Source organism: Pipistrellus kuhlii, unplaced genomic scaffold, assembly GCF_014108245.1.
Source record: "Pipistrellus kuhlii isolate mPipKuh1 unplaced genomic scaffold, mPipKuh1.p scaffold_m20_p_2, whole genome shotgun sequence".
NCBI classification, from domain to species: Eukaryota; Metazoa; Chordata; class Mammalia; order Chiroptera; family Vespertilionidae; genus Pipistrellus; species Pipistrellus kuhlii.
Genome location: NW_023425515.1, coordinates 5,646,936 through 5,665,343, shown reverse-complemented (window position 1 = coordinate 5,665,343; position 18,408 = coordinate 5,646,936). Strand labels below are relative to the sequence as shown.

General features: G+C 61.0%; 1 protein-coding gene across 3 annotated transcripts in view; it reads right to left on the bottom strand.

Moving 5' to 3' along the window:
• Nucleotides 1-2,571: 2,571 nt before the first annotated feature.
• Nucleotides 2,572-18,408, bottom strand: part of COL18A1 (collagen type XVIII alpha 1 chain) — a 76,987-nt gene continuing 61,150 nt past the window's right edge. For 2 of the 3 annotated variants that reach the window (XM_036444084.2, XM_036444081.2), the window contains 25 exons: nt 17,533-17,559; nt 16,388-16,423; nt 15,812-15,883; nt 15,423-15,458; nt 15,100-15,192; nt 14,577-14,606; nt 14,467-14,493; nt 14,138-14,200; nt 13,711-13,785; nt 12,767-12,793; nt 12,516-12,569; nt 12,068-12,142; nt 10,826-10,903; nt 10,221-10,263; nt 9,916-9,978; nt 8,833-8,876; nt 8,468-8,590; nt 7,658-7,811; nt 7,502-7,575; nt 6,816-6,944; nt 6,320-6,352; nt 4,863-5,111; nt 4,187-4,384; nt 3,740-3,855; nt 2,572-2,999 (listed from right to left, as the gene is read on the bottom strand). In XM_036444084.2, the coding sequence (XP_036299977.1) occupies nt 2,789-2,999; nt 3,740-3,855; nt 4,187-4,384; nt 4,863-5,111; nt 6,320-6,352; nt 6,816-6,944; nt 7,502-7,575; nt 7,658-7,811; nt 8,468-8,590; nt 8,833-8,876; nt 9,916-9,978; nt 10,221-10,263; nt 10,826-10,903; nt 12,068-12,142; nt 12,516-12,569; nt 12,767-12,793; nt 13,711-13,785; nt 14,138-14,200; nt 14,467-14,493; nt 14,577-14,606; nt 15,100-15,192; nt 15,423-15,458; nt 15,812-15,883; nt 16,388-16,423; nt 17,533-17,559 (2,130 nt within the window). In that variant the 3' untranslated portion in view covers nt 2,572-2,788. The remainder of the gene's footprint in view (nt 3,000-3,739; nt 3,856-4,186; nt 4,385-4,862; nt 5,112-6,319; nt 6,353-6,815; nt 6,945-7,501; nt 7,576-7,657; nt 7,812-8,467; nt 8,591-8,832; nt 8,877-9,915; nt 9,979-10,220; nt 10,264-10,825; nt 10,904-12,067; nt 12,143-12,515; nt 12,570-12,766; nt 12,794-13,710; nt 13,786-14,137; nt 14,201-14,466; nt 14,494-14,576; nt 14,607-15,099; nt 15,193-15,422; nt 15,459-15,811; nt 15,884-16,387; nt 16,424-17,532; nt 17,560-18,408) is intronic. The other variant, XM_045585301.1, reaches the window with a different exon arrangement.

Below are 18,408 nucleotides of genomic sequence, written 5' to 3'. Positions count from 1 at the left end.
AATTGTGCTTAGAGATCGAGCAAGACTTCATGGATTGGTTGGAGGGTTGGGGGGAATCTCCTCTGGTCACTGACCCCACAATCAGGGCTCTGTGCCTTTGGACTGGGATACCCCTGCGCACCCCTTCACCCTCCACAGCAAGAACACCCTCAGCAGCTGGCCCAACTGCTCCCTCTGAGACCCTCCATGTGCACTGTGCTGCTCAAACCCAGAACTGCCTCCAGGCTCCCAGAACCGCCTCTCTCTGCTGCTCCCAAGCCCCTTGGCCACCAGGGCAGGGGTGGCATCTGTTCCCAGGGCACAGTGAGGCCTTCTCCGTGCAGTGTGCACAGCCCCTTGGGGTCAGACACCTCCCAGAGCCTGGCCGGCTGCAGCACCTGTGGGGAGAGCATGGTGGTGCTGAGTGTGAGCCCAGGGCAGGCCACCGGCACGGGCCTGGGAAGCCTGCTGCCCCAGGGAGACCTGAGAGGAGCAAGGTCCTCCATGGACACCCGGTACATCTGTGTACACCTGGGGATGTCCATGCACAGCCGTGTGTATCTGCATATTGCACACCTGGGCTCCCTCAGGGCCCGCCCACTTGGGTGTGTGGGGACTTAGGCCCCAGAGAACTGATCTCAGGACAATGCAGGCCACCTGCAAACCAGTGTCCATGTACATAGATGTGTTTACTTGGAACCACATCTCACAGTCACCAGGACTCGCTCTGGCCCGCCATCCCTCCCAGCGTGGCTACCAGTGGGGACACCTACCAGCTCTCCCAGAGACACACACGCACCTCAGAATGTCTCCCGAAGTTCTCCAACAAGGACAATGATGTGGGTTTTGAGATGCGCTGTTGTGGATGGTGGTGAACAAGGCAAAACACATGGCCTCATTCCCTCATGCGCCTGGAGCTAGTTTGTGGACATGGTCCAGTCCTGTCCTCCCCCTGCTGCAGCCCCTCCAGGCGGCCTCCATGCAGGGCTCAGCAGGAGGCAGTCTGGTCAGGGACGCGAGGAGCCCTAGCAGGTGCTCCGGGCAGAGCTTGGCCTTCATGGGTGTTGGGAACTCTGGCCTGGAAAATGGGGACTGGGCCTGGCCAGTGTGGCTCACCTGTTGAGCACCGACCTGTGAACCGGGAGGTCACATTTTGATTTCCAGTCAGGGCACATGTTCAGGTTACGGGCTTGACGCCCAGTGTGGGGTCCGCAGGAGGCAGCTAATCAATGATTGTCATCATTGATGTGTCTATCTCTGTCTCCATCTCCCTTCCACTCTGAAATCAAAGTACACGCGCGCACACACACACACACCCCAGACACACGCACACAGGCCCAGTGCACGGATTTGTGCAGTGGGTCCCTCGGCCTGGCCTGCTCCCTCTTGCAATCTGGACCCCTTGGGGGATGTTGGACTGCGGTTTTGACAAATCCGTGCACCGGGCCTCTAGTATGCATATAAGATCTTTGGTTAATCTCTGTCCCTGCCCCAGAGATTCATCAGTCTATCCCATGTTTCCATGCCTGTGTGTTGAGCGTCTGCCCCGATGGTCAGTTTGCATCATAGCTACCAGTCAGCCACCTGGTTGCTTAGGCTTTTATATAGATACTGGAGACACGGTGGGGATTCATGCACTGGTGGGGGACTGTGGACCACGGGGATCAGATTACTGTGGGAGCGCTGCTCATGCCAGTCAGCGGCTGTCCAGTGGCTGCACCTGCACTGAGCACCTGCCCCCTGGTGGTCAGTGTGTGTCACAGCAACTGGTTGACGGTTCATTCCGCCGTTTGGTCGCTGGGCTTTTATTATTTAGGAGGAGATATATGGATTTTAAAGGGTTACTGGAGGTGGAGTTGGGGCCAGGAACAGGATGCTACCATGTCTGGTTTGTGAACCCTAAAAACACACAATACAGCTATGGCTGGGGCTAGCTCTGCACTGTTTTCAACCTCACAGATCAACTGGGGAGCCAGCATGGGACAGAGACCCCACGGGTCAAGGCTGACTCTGGGAGAAAGGGGATGCACAGGCCACTAGCACAGCATGGGGGGCGGGGAGGTAATGCTCTCCCCCATCCCCTGACTGGAGCCAGGCTCAGCAGTGGGGTGTGGAGCTGGGCACGGAGCTTGAAAACTGCCCCAGTGGAAGGGGGGATCGCTGCAAGAGACAGAGGAGAGCTGGTCCCCCTCAGAGCCAAGGCCTGAGTCGTCTGGACTGCTGACCGCCTGGGGAGGGGGGGCCCGCTTTACTGCTGGCACAGCCCCTGGCCCAGATAGAGAAGGGAGGAGGGAGGCCGTGGCTAGTCTGCAAGCGAGTCTGCGTTTTGTGCAGAGAAGGGGTTTCAGGCAGAAAACTGAGTCAGCCCCTGCCTGAAGAACTGAAGAACCCTCTGGAGGCCTGGGGTGCACATCCTGCCCAGGGGAGTGAGGGCTAAAGGCCACAAGAGAAGAGGGAGGGAAGGAGGGAGGGAGGAACAGGACTGGGTGCGCCCCCTGGTGTCTAATCTGAGGACCTGCATGGCCAGGCCAGGCCAGCTGGGGCTTGGAAACAGGCAGGGCAGGAGAAAAGAGCTGGCACCAAGCTTTCTGCTTTAAACTTTTTAAAAAATACACTCTTTGGCTTTCTTTTATTTCTGGAGGATTACATGAAATGTGAACCACACAGGAATGTGTCCCAGCCAGGTCCCCGGTCTGGAGTGCTGGCTGCCGCTCCCTGTCCGGCCGGCACTGGGGGCCTCTCCACTCGCCCTGCCGCTCGGCCTCCTCTCGGGCCCTCGGGCCGTACGTCACGTGAGCTGGCAGAAGCCCTACTTGGAGGAGGTCATGAAGCTGTTCTCGATGCAGAGGACGATGAAGGCGTGGTGGCAGCTCATGGCTTTCTGTTCCAGCAGCCTGCCCGTCAGCAGCGAGGAGGCCTGGCCCGTGGCTGTTGTGGCCTCAGTCCGCCACGTCTCGCAGTAGCTCTCCGTCAGCCGGCGCCCGCTGGGGTCCGAGCCGTGCCACACACTCTTCTGTGGCCTGCAGGACACGGGCTGTCAGTCTCCCCGGGCCCTCTCCTCCTGGCGCGGAGGCCACCCTCAGGCAGAAGAGGGCGGAGGCTGCAGCTGGATATGGAGGTGCTAGGGGGGACTCGGGCCATCCCTAGGCACCGGGGACAGTGCACCCCGTGCTGCCACTGCTTCGGGGGGCGCAGTATGGGGAGCAGCCTCTGGGACCCTGATGACTGGTCCCTTGGGGCTGGGTGCTTCTCCGTGAGGGCACCTACTTGTCTGAGCCATGAGCCACCTTGGAAGAGCATGCACTAGGGGGACAGGCACCCTCACACCATGCCGGCAGAGGGTCCGAGGGTGTGAGGGCGACCCGACAGCTTCCACCACTGTTTGAAGGACAGACATCCTCCAACTGGGAAATTCCGTTTGGGGGAATTTACGGGAGCAATCGCTCCCCGTGATGTCCACGTGACAGACAGCGAGAGCCCCCTGGGCACCCACCATTGGCCAGTCTCCCGGACAGCAGTCGGGAGGGAGGGGGTCCCTGCCCAGGGAGCAGGCTGGTGAGTGTGTTCATACAACACACAAAGAACGCTCTGTGTCATTAATGCTCTTCTGGATCTTGGGAGTTTTAAACAGCGAGCTCGCATCGGGTAGAGGGTCAGGCGAGACAGGGAGGTGCAGCGTCAGGGGCCTGCACTGGGCCAGTAAGATCCAGAGCTCTTCCCGCCGTCTCCCCAGCTACTGCACTCACGCGGGGGCACCTACCAGGCGGGGTGCTGCAGCACGTCCCTGCCGTCAAAGGAGAGGATGCGGGCCCCCGGCTTCAGCTGGCCCTGGGAGCCCGAGAACAAGGCCTCCCAGTTGGGGAACAGCTCCTCGTCCTGCAGAGGGAAGAGGGGCGGTTTACCCATCTCTGGTCACCCCCCACCCCCACCCCGCCCCGACAGAGGGCCATTGGCTGGGCGCCTTAGCAGAGCAGGCACCTCCCCCAGCCTGGACCCCAGGTCTGGGACGGGCCCACCACCTGTGGCCCTGAAACATCAGGGGCAGCTGGCAAGCACACGGTGGTGAGCCATGAGATAAAGCCATGGGAAGGGCCTTGCTGGGTTCTCAGGGGTGTGAGCAGCCCAGTGCCCTCCCCCGACTCCCAGGTCCCTCGTCCCAGTTCTGGGAGCTCCCCCGCCACACACACTCACAGGGTAGCGCACCCACCCTGAGGTTGACGATGGGCATGGTGGCCCTGTCGGCGCGACGCACAATGCTGTAGAGGTCCTGTAGGCGCGACGACAGGAAGGCCCGGAAGGTGCCCGCCAGCCCCGCCGCGCGCGCCTGCTGGAAGCACTGGAAGTCGGCGCCACGGATGCCACGCAGGCCGCCAGGCTGTGGCCCGTTGAGGGCGACCAGGTGCAGCTGCGGGAGAGTGGCACTCAGCGGCAGGCAGCCGCCGGTGACATCGGGTAACGGTTCTGGGCCCCCTCCCCGCCTGCCCTCCCTCCGCCCCGGCCCTGCATGCACAGTAGGGTTGAGTCTCAGCACAGACAGGGCTCAGGAGAGCTGAGTGCAGCCCCACTGGGGCCCTTCAGCCCAGGGCAGCAGAGGTGCGGGCGCCCCAAAAGCAACGCCCAGCCTGGGAGAGGGCGGTGGTCAGCTTGAAGCGGCCACTCCTCCATCTACCTCCTAAGCAAGTCCCTGCCCTCAGGCCTCGGCAGCCACCTCTGTGACAAAGGCTCTGCGGGGCCCGCCCCCAGGGCCGGCACAGGCGCCAGCCCAGCCTCTCTGGGACCTGGGCACAGACTGGCCTCGGAGGCAGGTGCCAGAGGGCAGTCCCGGCCCCGGAACCCTCCCTGGGAGCTCGGGTTGGTGGGCGTGTGCCCCTGGGGTCACTCACCACCGGTTGGAAGTCGTGGTGGGTGTGGGCGGGAGCGCCAGTGGGGTGGTGGGCTGGCCGGGAGTGCACGTAGGAGCCGTGATGCGGCACTCCCGGGTAGGGCTGGGGGTCCAGCAGGCGTGGAGGCCTGACCAGGATGTCATCTGCCCGCCAGGGTCGTGCGGTGGAGGGGGGCAGTTCCCACCGGGGGTGCGGGTTCCCCTCGTGCAGCTGCACCAGGGGGGGCTGCAAGGCGGCCACTTCGTTGTCCTGCAGATCGAGGGGTGGACGGTATGTGGGACGGGGGCTCCGACACCTCCCGGCACCACAGGCAGGCCCCCTGGTGCCCCTCAGGCTCCACTCTCCTGCCGGGGCCTAGGTTCCTGCTCCCCGCCCCAGAGCACCCCTGTTCCTCTTCACCCCAGCTGGTGCTCTTGGTGGGGGTGTCCAGCCCTCCTATTCATGCCTACGTCAAGTGGATGGCCTCTGCTCACACACCCCTGGCTCCTGCACACCCAGCCACCTCCTTGCTGTGGCCTGGGGGGGCCTCAGGCGACCACGTCCCCCGACCTCGAGGCCACCTCCTCGCTGCAGCTCAGATCCCCGGTTATGAGATAGGGGGCCCCATCTCACTTCCTCAAGCCTTTGCTCCACTCCCACCGCAGAGACAAGGTGACCTCCATCTTCAAACCCCAACTCCTGCGCCCCCACCCACTTCCCAATTACTTACTCCCACAGCGCCGAAAGCCTTAGCACACACCTTCTAACGTATTACGGTTACCCATATGCCTATTACTAGGTACTTAGTACCCGTGGATAGTTTATAGTTCATATAATTAACATATACTAGTGTTTACATAGAAGATTTGTATTTGTATAACTGTACTTCATGTCATGCTTCACCTGTTGACAAACCTATTCTCTTTACTGCCCGTCTCCCCCATATAATGTCAGCTGCAAGGGGCAGTGGCTTTACCCCTTTCCTGCCCAGCTGTACCTCATGCCTAGAACAGTGCCCAGCGTATGGGAGGGACCCAGGACTATGTGCTGAATGAATGAATGAATGAATGAGAGAATGGACTCCATTCATCGGGCTGGGCCATAGGAGAAGTCATGCTTTTTCAAAGGAGCCTACAGTTGTGAGACGTAAACTCAAGTACTCACTTCAGCACATTCATCCCCCAGCTCCGTCTCCCCTGTTCCCCCTCCGTCCACCCTCAGTCCACCCGTGTGCCCTGCTCTCTGGATGAAGAACAGCAAGACTCTGGATTCTGGCCCCAGGAGCCTGGGGAGGACAATGGGCGCCCATCTCCCCATCTGGGGAGGCCCCAGGAGGTTCAAGCACTACCAGTAAGTGTTGTTCCAGAAATGGGAGGCAGTGAGCAGCCACCACTGCATGCCCCACACGCCCTGGCATCCACCAGGCTCAAAGGTTTGCAGCCCAAGACCGACAGCTGGGAAAGAACAGGGCTCCTTACCGTCCCACGTGGGAGGGGCGTCCGGGCCTCCAGCTGGAAGAAAACACGGGGGTCACGTCAATGACCTGATTCCCAGCACCCACAGCCCGGGCCTCCCTCCCAGCCCGGGCCTCCCTCCCTGTGGAAGCCAGCATGGCGGCATCTGGGGCCTGCCCGGGGCCTGGCACACCACACGTGTTCAAAAGGGTGAGGGCTACTTCTCTGTAAGCCTAGAATTCCTCAAGAAATTCTACTAAATAATAATAATAAAAAAATAGCATGAGGAGTGCTGGCTGTCACTCTTCCCTGAGGGGTGTCGCCCTAATGGGATGGTCCTGAGGGTCCTGACCGTGGCGGAGGGGGCTTGCTGTGGGTGCGGGCAGTGGCCTGGATCCCTGTGCCCCTGCCCATGGGCCTGGGGCCTTCCTCCTCCATGCAGCGCTCCCCACTTTCTCCCATGTCCGACCCCCACAAGTGAGGACAGGAGGTGCAGGAACAGGCCACCCAGAGAACTCACCAGGACCTTCCGGAACCCATTTCGGACGCGGACGTACAGCTCCTCCCTGTCAGCCACGAAGATGAGCCAGCCCTCGGGCACCTCGGGCACCTTGTCCAGCATGGTCTGGTACGTGGGCCAGATCCTCACCTGTTGGGAGGCCGGCCCAGTGGGGCCCCACTGTGTTCAGAGGCGGCCCTGGGCTCACCAGGGGCAGGGTGGTGGTGAGGGGGGGTGGGGACAGAGATGGCAGATGATCTCGACAGGTGTGGTGTTCAGGGACATTGGACATTTCCAGGTGATGGGGTGAGGACATGGACTCCCCGGACAGAGGACAGTCCTTAAGACTTAACTGGGCACCTTCTTGTCAGGCTGGCCCTCGGGACATCCCATGAAGGCGGGGTGGGTGAGGTGCCCTCGGGAAGGGGGAGAGGGCACTCCACATAGTCTCTCGGGTACCCACGAGTCCATGAGTCCCTAGGCCTCTGCGCGTGGTCCTGCCCACGGGAACCTCCGCCGTGGCTGTCCCCTCCCCCCTGTCCATCTCAGTCACCGCCCCCAGGCACCCCACTTCAGCTTCAGAAACCACATTTCAGGGCAAAGCAGGGTCCCTGTGGGGTCTACCCAGGACTCATCAAACAGCTCCACCCACAGGCCTCCAAAGCAGGCAACCAGGCAGGGAGGGGCGGGGGCAGGGGAATGCTTACCCCTGAGGAGGTGCCCAGGGATCCAGGGGGGCCTGGGGGTCCAGGGGGGCCGGGGGGGCCAGGAACGCTGATAGCTACAAGAGAGAAGCCAGAGTGGGCACACGCCAGCCCCAGTGGTACGAGGCTGGAGCCCAGACCCCTCCCCACCCAACTTACTCTGCCTGTAGGGGCCGGGAAAGGAAGGCGGCCCCGGGGGCCCTGGAGGACCAGGGGGTCCCGGAGGCCCCTGGCGCCCTTCATAGCCAATGCCAGGGGGTCCCTGAGGTCCAGGTGGGCCAGGCTGGCCCCTGACGCTCTCTCCTTTAGGACCCTAGGACGGACAACAGGACACATGCTGATGTCAGCGAGGGCCCGAGGCCAAGCGCACTGAAGTCTGAGGGGCCGGGAGGCATCGCCAGGAACCTCTGCAGGAAGCACGGCCTCTGAACCGTGGCACCTCCCTGCCCATGTCCCAGGGCCTGGGAGGACACCCCGCATCCTTGTTGCCGGGGTTTGACCCCAGCTCGTGCACCAGAGCAGCCCCTGAACACAGGTGTGGCCCCCAAGGGCCCCTAATCTCCCTCCACCCCCCAGGCAGAAGCTGGGCCACTGTTCCCTGGAATCTTTTAGGGCAAAGGGTCCCCCTGAGGGGACTTGGGGGGGGTCCCCGATTAGGAGGAACAGCGCCTGCAGAAGATCAGGCAGGAAAGCTGGGTGGGGGTTCCACCCTGTCCCCCACTTCCCTCTGGAGACACTCAGTGTGCCCACCCTGGTGGGGCCAGTGACTGTGCACCCACTGGGCTTGCCACATGCCCCCTCCATAGGGCAGAACCAGGGTGGCAGTGTTCGGGGCTGTTTGTAGGGCGCAGCCTGTGGGCCTCATCGGGTGTTCAGTGCTCAGCTCCTGGCCCCAGGGGCCTCTGGGAACTCGCACAGGCCTGGGTCTGTGTGCGGGCACCTACAGGGCGGCCTGAAGCCCAGACTTACCGGAATGCCAGGGTAGCCAGGCGGGCCAGGGGGTCCAGGCACACCGGAGCCGAAGAATCCGCCACCCCCGGGCTCACCCCTTTCTCCTTTCTGCCCGGTGTCCCCTCGGTCACCCTTGTCTCCCTGTGGACGGAAATGCGTGTTTCAGACAGGCCAGCTCTCGTTGCTGGTGTGGGGAGGGGTGGTGCTGACCCCTGCCAGCCTGGAGGGGGCAGGGTGAGGCAGCGGGGAGCGTCTGAGCCCAGGCCTGGCACCACCAAACCAAGCCAGGGATGGCCCGTGCCCCATGTGCGGTGGGCAGAGGGGAGTGCTGGGTGGACCAGTGGGCGGAGGAGGGCTCAGCGCAGGGATAAGGGGTCACCCACCTTCAGTTCAGCTTCTAGATTGAGGAGGTCGAACGGGAACTGCCCTACAGGAGGTTTCGAATGGGGCCTCAATGAGACACGGTACGGCCTCTTTCATTTATTACCCCCCCACCCCGCCCAGACACACACACCCATCCGCATCTTCTTCTATCTCTCTCTATAGAAGTTTCGTATTTTCTGTAGAGATTCTTTGCCTATTTTCTTACAACCTATTGCCAGTTTTTTTGTTTTTTTTTGTTTTTTGGGGGGGGATGTGTTTATTAATGGTGCCTTTTTATTCCTGTCATTTTCATGGCTATAACCGCCAGAAAGCACTTTTGGAGTGTAAGGCGTACAGCAGGATGACTAGACTAACATACGCTGCGAAGTGATCGGTAAGTTTACTAACATCCATCATCTCATACGGGTGCAAAAAGGAAAAAGTTTAGGAAGTTTGTACCCTTTGACTCTCTTCGTCCAATTCTCCCTCCCCGCACCCCTCACCTCCGACAATGACCAACCTCTTTCTAAACGGTAACTTTTAAATATTTCCATTTTGTTTATGACTGGTCATGGATTTTGTAAATTGCCCTCGTGACCTTGATTAACTTCCTTATTACGTCTAACAATTTATCTGTGATTCCTTTTGAGTTCTTGATCAAAAACGTGTTGTGCGCCCGCAGCAAGGATCACAGACATTCCACCTGGACCCCGACTCCGGAGCCGCATGGGTGTCCGTTCCCATGGACACTCCGCCAGCTGCGGGGGAGCCCTTTTCCCAGCACGATGCTGCACCTCTCCCCCCCTCCCCACAAGGCCCCTCAGCTTACCCACTGGAGGGCTAGGTCGTCTCTGGGAGACACACCTGGGTCCAGCCCTGATTCTCAGCAGGTGGGTGATAGGACGTGCTGCCCGGCCACTGTCTTTGCCGCCCTGGGCCCTGTGGTGGTGATGGGCCACCCCACCCGGTGTCCTTGAGCCCAGTCCACGCCCTACAGGGCCTGTGAGGGCCCCCCGAGCCCAAAGGGGCTTCCTTCCTCCCGGAGGGCAGGACAAGCCACCCCAAGCGCAGCCCCTCAGCCCAGGGCCGCCCAGCACTCTCACCTGGTGGTCCGGGCGGGCCCACGTCTCCTTTGTCCCCCTTCGGTCCAGAAGGCCCCTGGTGCCCTGGAGGGACGGAGACCCCAGTGCCCATTACTGAATGTGTGAGAAGACCATGCCCTCTGGAGCCCGATCTGAATTGTGGGCAGCAAGTGAGTGGTCACTGTGTCTACTCCCACCCGACGTTAGGCTGCCAGGGAGTTCATGTGGCCTCAGAGCCGGTGAGCAGGGGTGCCCAGTCCTGGAGCACCCAGCACCCGGTAAGGGCCGCCTGCCCGCAGCTCTTCCAGGGTGGCCCGAGCCCTCACCTGGCAAACCGGGAGGTCCCACGGGGCCAGACTCCACAAATGCCTGCAAAGAGTGGGCCAGAGGTAGCTGTTGAGCGGGACACTGGGAACTGAGGTCACCACCCACCCAGGGGTCTCTGAGCCCAGAAGCCCCGGCACCCTCTTCAAGGGCACAGAAGCACCCTCCACCCGCACCCCGAGATTGGGGAGCAGGGAGGAGGAGGAGAGGACACGGGATTTGGAATCAGGAGACCTGGTCATGGCAGGAGCCCCTCATGAGTGCACTTCACGTCTCTGAGCCTCGTGAAATGTCATGTCCACCTTCCCAGGGACAATGGGTCTTGGGGCTCAGGTACCCAGATCAGAGAGCTCACCCCCCCCCCAGCCTGTACTTTCCTGGGGGCTTATCTTCTAATTCACTGTGGCCCCCGAGGCAGGCAGCCCGGTGTCCACCACGGGGCTCCCTCCCAGAAGGACCCCATCTCCCCTACTCAGGGAGGAACCCTCCAGGAGCTTGGGCTACCTCTCCCCGGGGTCCATGGGGGTTGATGGTAGGAAGGTGGCAGCAACCGAGGACTCTGTCTAAGGACTGGGGAGGGGTGAGCAAGAGGTGCCAGGCCACTTACGTTGCTGTCGTAGACAGGGGTCCCGGGAAGGCCTGGCGGCCCAGGAGGCCCCGGAGGCCCTGGGAGGCCGGGTGGGCCCTGGGAGGGAACAGAAAGCTCGGGTCAGTCACGGCCACAGCCAGGTCAGACCCTGGCCGGGGCGGCAGATGTGGGCAGGAGCATTTCTGAAAGTCACATGGTCCTCCCTTAGCCACTGTCCAAGTGTGGCTGAGGAGGAACAGACAGAAGCAGAACCAGAGGTGGGATGCCCCCAACCAGGGGCACATGCACAGCCATTTCATAGCCGCCTTTAAAACTCAACAGCTGCCTGGCCAGCGTGGCTCAGTGGCTGAACATCAACCTATGAACCAGGAGGTCATGGTTCGATTCCCGGTCAGGGCACATGTCTGGGTTGCGGGCTCGATCCCCAGTGAGGGATGTGCAGAAGGCAGCCAATCAATGATTCTCTCTCATCACTGATGATTCTATCTCTCTCCCTCTCCCTTCCTGTCTCTGAAATAAATAAAAAATGTATATATAAAAAAATAAAATAAAACTCAATGGTGTAAACAGAATTCAAGAGCCTCTCTTCCTTATTCACAAATGTGACCTATCATTCAAAAGCTGAAGAGTGTTGATTTCTAGTCTTAATTGTTTCCAACGGCCCAGTCTTCATCAACAAGAGAGAAGGAAGCTCCCAGGAAGAACCAGCAACAAATAAAAAACTGGAAGAGCGACTGCCTGGAACTCAGCTCAGGACCACCATCCTGTCCGGTTGAGCTGTGGGAGCTCGGGACAGGGACCAGGAAGGGCGGGAGGGGCCCCAGGCTGAGACGTGGGGTGGGGCTGGGCTTCCCAGAGAGAATGCATGAGTGTGGCAGGAGGGGTCCTGGGTGCCCGGAGTGTCAGAAGCAAGCCCCAACTCTCAGGACGAAATGGCTACATGCCCTACCCTGCTAACCTTGCTAAAATAAAACCCTTGGCTCAAACAATGGCAGTTACTGTGAGTAATAACGTGGTGTTGAGTGAAGACAACCCTGGAGCTCAGAGCCCACGCTAACCTGGATGCCCTTCTGAGAAAGGGTGTCTGTGCCCGGTGTGCTAGAGCTGTGTGTGTGCATGTGTGCATGTATGTGCATGTGAGTGAGAGGACAAGCACAGCGTAGTCACACCACAGGGCCCCTCAGAAGCAGGCTGTTCCCCCCAGCCATTCTGGATGCTGGGGGCCCAAGTCGAGCCTGTCTGCCCTGGCAGGACACTCACCTGTGCACCAAATCCGACACTGGTGTCTCCTGGCTCCCCTTTCTCTCCTTTGAATCCATTCATCCCAGGACGACCCTGTGGAGAGTGTAGGAACCGGTGGGTGCTGGCCAAGACCTCAGCTACCATCTCAGTCCCCACCAGGACAGACCCAGCCCACCTCCAGCCTCACACCACCCCAGCCCTCAGGCCCCAGGGAGCTGGGCCCACATGCTCCTGTCCCCACCCCTGCCTCCTGGGGGTGTCAGCCCCTCCTGGGTCTGAGCTGTCCATGAGCAGGGCCTCCTCACCCGTGTCCCAAAGAGAGCCAGGCTCAGGCAGGGGCCACCTCAGGTGCAAGGCAGTGGGAAGGATGGCAATCCACCCCCCTCAGAGCCCACTGCCCCCAGGGCCTGGCCCACACTTGACCTGTTCCCCCAGCACCTCTACCAGCAAGACCGTCAATCCTTACCGGTCGCCCCGGGAAGCCGATCTCTCCTTTGTGCCCAGGCCGTCCGTACGGACCCTGCAGAGAGCAGCCACATTTCAGGAGAGCAGAGGGAGGCCCTGCTGTGGTCTCCCGCCAACACCCGTCCTGCGCTTTGACCGTGAAGCTGGGATGTAAGCTTCGGTCACTCATGCTCTGCAGTAGCCAGGCGGGGACAGGTGCTTTTCAGAGCACAGCACACGCGTGTGCATGTCGGGGAGGCCGGGCCTACTCACCGGAGGTCCTCGGAAGCCGGGCTCCCCCTGAACAGAAACCAGAAGCACTGTTAGGTGACCGCACAGGTCATGCCCCCCAGACAACCCCGCGGGGTCCCTGTGCCCATCTGGATGCCCTCCGGGCAGCACTGAGGCACTGATCACCGGGGAGGGAAGGAAACAACAGCAGAGAAGAAACTGGATGGTGTCCTGTCCCGGGGGGATGAACGGGCACACCCTGAGAGGCCTGCAGCTTGGGAGGCTGCCCTGCGGTGTCCTGGTTAGAGTCACCCTGGTCCTGACCTCAGGTACAATGGCAGGTGGGGCTGGCAGAGTATTCTCTGGGCCTGGGACCCAAGGTTCCGTGGCCATCCCCACAATTCTGAGGGCTTCCAGGCCCCTGCAGGCCTGCACCTACAGCCACCCGATCGGGGTCCAGTTACTCCCAGGACCCACCCAAGGGCCCGTCTGAAGAGATAACTGCTGGGGGCAGAGGACGCAGGGCACGGGCCCCTCAAGGAGCCCACGCCTGACCCCAGCCAGGCCCTGCTGCCTCCTGAGGAAGGAGGGCCAGGACCCCAGCAGCCGTCCCGAGGCTGAGGGGCAGCAGACACAGCAGGATGGGCAGCTCCCACTGGGCAAAGCTGGGGCTCCATCCCCTGCAGGTGAGGCCAGGCCAGGGTGTGAGCCCAGAGCCGTGGCTGGGAGTGACCAGGGCCAGCTGGGCTGCAGTGCATCTGAGCTGCAGAACCTTCCCAATGTGGTTGTGAAAGAGGAACAGACAGGGAAGGGCAAGGGGCCCAGGCTATGGAAGGTTCCAGAACCCATGCATGGACAGGGGTTAGGTCCTCTCAGGAAGCCACTCCTCCCTCTCCCCTGCTCTCCCCCATCCATGCTGGGTCTCTGGTCCCTGGAAATCCCGCTTGCCAGCTGGTACAGGAGAGAAACAAGGCCCGGGGGCTCACCTTGGCTCCTTTCTGGGCAGGGGGCAGCACTCTGCCGTCGGCACTGAAGACCATGCCGGGCTCACCCTTCTCACCCTAGAACCCGAGCAGCGCAGTCAGGGAGGCCAGCTCCAGGGGGAGGGCCCTCCAACCCCCGCAGCAGAGCCCCAACTCTGGGTCCCCGCGAACACCCACAATGGGGGCATGGGAGCAGGCCTGCCTGCCCTCTGGGCTCTGTGGCTGGGAGTCTTGGCGGGTCCCCCATGGGTCACACTGAAGTGACCAAGAGGAGAACTCGGGTCAGATACTCTCCCAGACGTCAGATAGGCTGTGCGAGCACCCAGGGCCCTCCCTGCCTTTCCAGACAGCGATCCCTGGGGTGCCCAGGACTGCCCCTCAGGGTTCACAGAGGGCGCCGTCCCTGAGCAGATGACACCCAACTCCTCACCTTGGGTCCCGGGGGGCCCTGCTGGCCTCTGAAGCCCATTTCTCCCTTCGGCCCAGCTGGTCCCTGCAGGGAGACAGGCGGGAATGAAAGGGAGCCCAGCACCATCCCCGTGCTGGCCACTCATGCTCTCTCCCAGCATGGCTGCCCGGGAGGCACCTGCCCCGTGGTCCTGACCAGTTACAGGCCCCAGACCCCATGCTAGACCCCGGGGCGCCTGCTAAGGAGCCAGAAGGTTCCTTAGCCTAGCGGGCGCCCAGCCTGCATCGGGGTTCCTCACAACATGGAAACCCTGCTCCCTGCCAGGCGGGGGCGGGGCTGAGGCTACTTACGGGGAGGCCTGCGTACCCCGGCTGGCCCTGTGGGATAAAGCGACAGTGTCACCGGAGATGCCGGCCGGCGCCGGGCAGCCTGGCCGCGTTCCAGGCAGGGCGGCACGTACCTTGACTCCATGGGTCACGGACACCGCTCTCTGTCACCAAGGCGGCAGGAACACAGAGCCATGAAAAGAAAACCACGCTTACAATTAAAATCCCGCTCTCATCGCGGCCGTAAGACAAACAGAGCAACTCTAGAGATCAACCATGGGACAGAGTCGGCTTGGCTTGTGCCTCTCCGTCCCTCAGAGGAGGAGTGAAGCCACTTCTGGGAGCCGCCTCCTGGCCTGGAGAACCAGCCAGTCCTCTGGGACCAGTGCCCCCATTTCTCCAGCTGTGCAATGCGGGCCGGAGTGGGTACAGCTCAGCCAAAGGGGATGCTGGAAGGCCTGGTTTTGACAACGAAAAACCCCGCAGAACCAAGACTGGAAACCCCAGTGTCTTTTGGGGTCATCCTGTGGGGGGAGGGCTGCTGGCTCTGACCAACATTCTCCCACGTTGGAACCAGAGCGTGGCCCTGGCAGTTGGGGGTCAACCCTGCCCTGGGGGTCCAGGCAGAGCATGTGCCCACCCATGCAGCATCCTTACGTCCTGCTCCTCCGACACGTAGACCACGGGCCCCGGGAGTCCGGGGGGCCCGGGGGGCCCTGGCTGCCCCACGCCGTCCTTGCCTGGGTCACCCTGGAAGGAGAAGCCTGTGTCCAGTGCCTGGGTTGCTTGTAGGGGAAGAATTGTGTTTCAGGGGCCCTGGCTGGGACCCCAGAGCTGATAGGGTGTGAGGAGAGCCATCAGATTTGTGGGTCTTCACCCCAAGTCTCTAAGAACTGGTGGGGCAGAGGGCACCCTACATGCACCTACCACCCCACCTGTGCACCCAATCTCCCCCCCCCCCCACACACACACACACTCACTTTCTCTCCCTGGGTTCCTTTTTCTCCTTTTGGTCCCTGCAGAGACAGGAAGGAAATGTTTCATCATAAACAGACCCCGAGGCACACTCCCCCACGCCGGGACACCCCGGATGGCTGGGACCCGCTCTGAATGAGGTATGGAGAGTTCTTTCACTGACCAACTGCCCCGGGGAGGTAGCGGGAGGGAGCAGGGAGGTATTGTAGATGACCCAGACAACCACAGGAAACCCCTCAGGCAGCCTGGACTCCCCACTCATCCCGGGGAGTGGAGTCTCCAGGCCCCGTGGCATACAGAGAACTCAGTTGGGGGACCGCCTGAGAGACACACTGGAGTGCCAGCTCTCACTTTCGGGGTATCACCCCCCTGGCAGCCCTGGGTGGGCGCCTACCTGGGCTCCAGCCACGCCCTCCTTGCCGGGGAGGCCAGGAAAGCCAGGGGGGCCGTCGGCACCGACTTCTCCCTGAAAGGACACGAGGAGCGGACCGTGTGTCAGACACAGCCCAGTGGGCTGGTGGGGGGCTGACAGGCTGGGGCGCAGCCTCCTGGAAACGCTTAGGGGGCAGGAGGGCAGGAGGGGGCTGGGGGCCAGGGGTTGGAGGAGGGACAGAGGACACGTGTGGTGCCTATGATGTCTGCAGCAGAGCCAGTAAGCCATAGGCAAGCCTAGGGGAGCGGGGGTGAGGTGGAGGTGAGCACCCTTGAAACAAATAGGACTTAATTTCGGAGGAATAAAGTCAGGGCCGAATAAAGTCAGGGATGAACTGGGGGGGGGGGGGGGGGGAATGGGAGAACACTATGATGCTGGGCCAGCCTAGAGGGGAGCCTTTTACTGAGGCTGTGAGGGGCCTGGGCCGATGAGGCCAAAGGATCCAAGGGGCGCAGGCCAAGAAACCCCCCCCCCCCCCGCCCCCAGACCAGGGCCAATAGAGACTGCCAATTCCCAGGACCAAGGGAAGGTGCTTACCTTGGACCCTGGTGGGCCAGCTATCCCAGGATCCCCCTAAAGTGGGGGAAGAGGTTCTGTGAGGGCAGTGTTGGGCGGGCCCAACCCCGTGGCAACATCCACCCGGCCCCGGAGAAACGTAAGAAAGGGTTAGTGATTCAGGTAGCGTCTCACACGGCTCCCCTCCCCCAGCTCAGAGCTGAGTGTCCAGGCGACACTGAGCACCGTGTGCACAGGCTTTGCGGCCGGCACGGCTGGGGGGTGGCCACACGCTAAAGGCACATGGCTGGGGCTATCCTGGAGGCCAGGCCATCATGTCTTTCTATGAGATGGCTTCATTTTTTATAACTTAATCTACTGTAATAGGTACTTCTAAAAACTCAACTTCTGAAATGTCCCCAAGTTTTGCAAATCAAAGCAAAACATTCGGAAGTGAGAGGTGGAATAGCAGGGCTGATCCCACAGTGGGCCCCGCACGCCTTAGACGTAGGGGTGTCGAACTCAATCAGAGAAGGGGACAAAATAAAAAATCCAGCCTAAATCGCGGGCCGAATGGTTTACTGAACAGTCATAAACTGTCATTGTGATGGAAACGCAGCGGAGTGCAGTGATGACAGCGCGGTGCGGGCTACATTGCAAGGCCTGGCAAGACGGATTTGGCCCGTGGGCCTTGTGTTTGACACATGTGCCTTAGAGGCAGGCCTTCGAGGAGTGAGCAGGAGCACAGAGCAGCCCCTCTAGCCCTCATCACCCCTGGGGAGGGGGGGCAACCACCTCAGAGGGGCAGGTGTCCTTCAGGGATAGGCTGGAGAGCAGAGAGAGAGCAGGAGGAGGAAAGACAAGGTTGGGGGAGGCCCAAGAGAAGCCCCCAGGTCTCCGGGGCACCATCTGCTGCCCTGGAGGCTGTAGGGGTTCCCCTCCCCCGACGCCCTTCTTCTCCCCAAGTCAGCACACACTTCCAATGTGTGAGGCCAGGGATCTCAGGTCACGCAGCTTTAGAAAGAGGGATCAGACCCCTCACCACACTCCACCACGTAGGCTCTGGGCTGGAGTAAGTGGCCATTGTCCCCACATTTCCCATGATGACCCGGGGCGAGAAGTGGTCACTAACTCCTGGGTTGGCGGAGTGCGGCAGCGGGAGCAGCGCTCCCTCATCTCGTGCTTACCTTGGCTCCAGGCTGGCCGGGCGCTCCCTGTGAGGGCAGAGAGGGAAGAGGCCCTCAGAGCCTGGTGCTCCTGGGAGTGTCTCCCTCCCACAAGGAAACAAGCCCTCCCCAGAGCTGCCCGCTCCCAACAAAACAGAAAAAAAAAAAAAAAATCACGTTTGTCAAGAGCAGCCAGAGCCCCCCCTTAAAGTCCCACCAAGAGGGTGGTTTGTCCTCGAGTTGCAGTGGGTGTGCCAGGACCCGTGCCAGCCCCCCAGGAACATCAGCTCAGAACACGCGCACACAAATAAATTTGCACTTTACTTAACTAAGAATAAGCGCATGACTTAAAAATAAGGGCTGTGACCACTGAGGGTCCCCATCCTCTCACCTCGGAGGTCTGAAACAGAACCCTCTTAGAGGTCCAGGGGTCTTGGAGCTGCGTGCTTGGGCCTGGAGCCTGACAGGGGGGACCCGTGCCCCCAGACCTCGCTGCCTCTGCCCACGGGATCCTCCCCACCTCTGTGTCACAGCAACGATTCTCACCGCCTGGCTCACACCCCACCTGAGCCAGGGCAGCGAATTGCTACTGACAAGGACTGAGATGTTCTAATACAGTGTTTCCCAAAGTGTGGTACGCGTACCCCCAGGGGTACGGGAAGAGTTGGGTGGGGGTACGGGTTGCACCTGAGTTTGGTGGGGATATGCACTGCACCGTGCTTAGCTGCGCCTAATTCTACGTTCTCATGAGTACGAGGGGTACTCAGCGTTATGAAAATTATAGGAGGGGTACACATATGTCAAAAGTTTGGGAAACACTGTTAATACATAGACAGCAAGAATCTAATACATAGACAGCAAGGCGCTGAGCCGATGGGACAGCCGTCCCAGCTGACT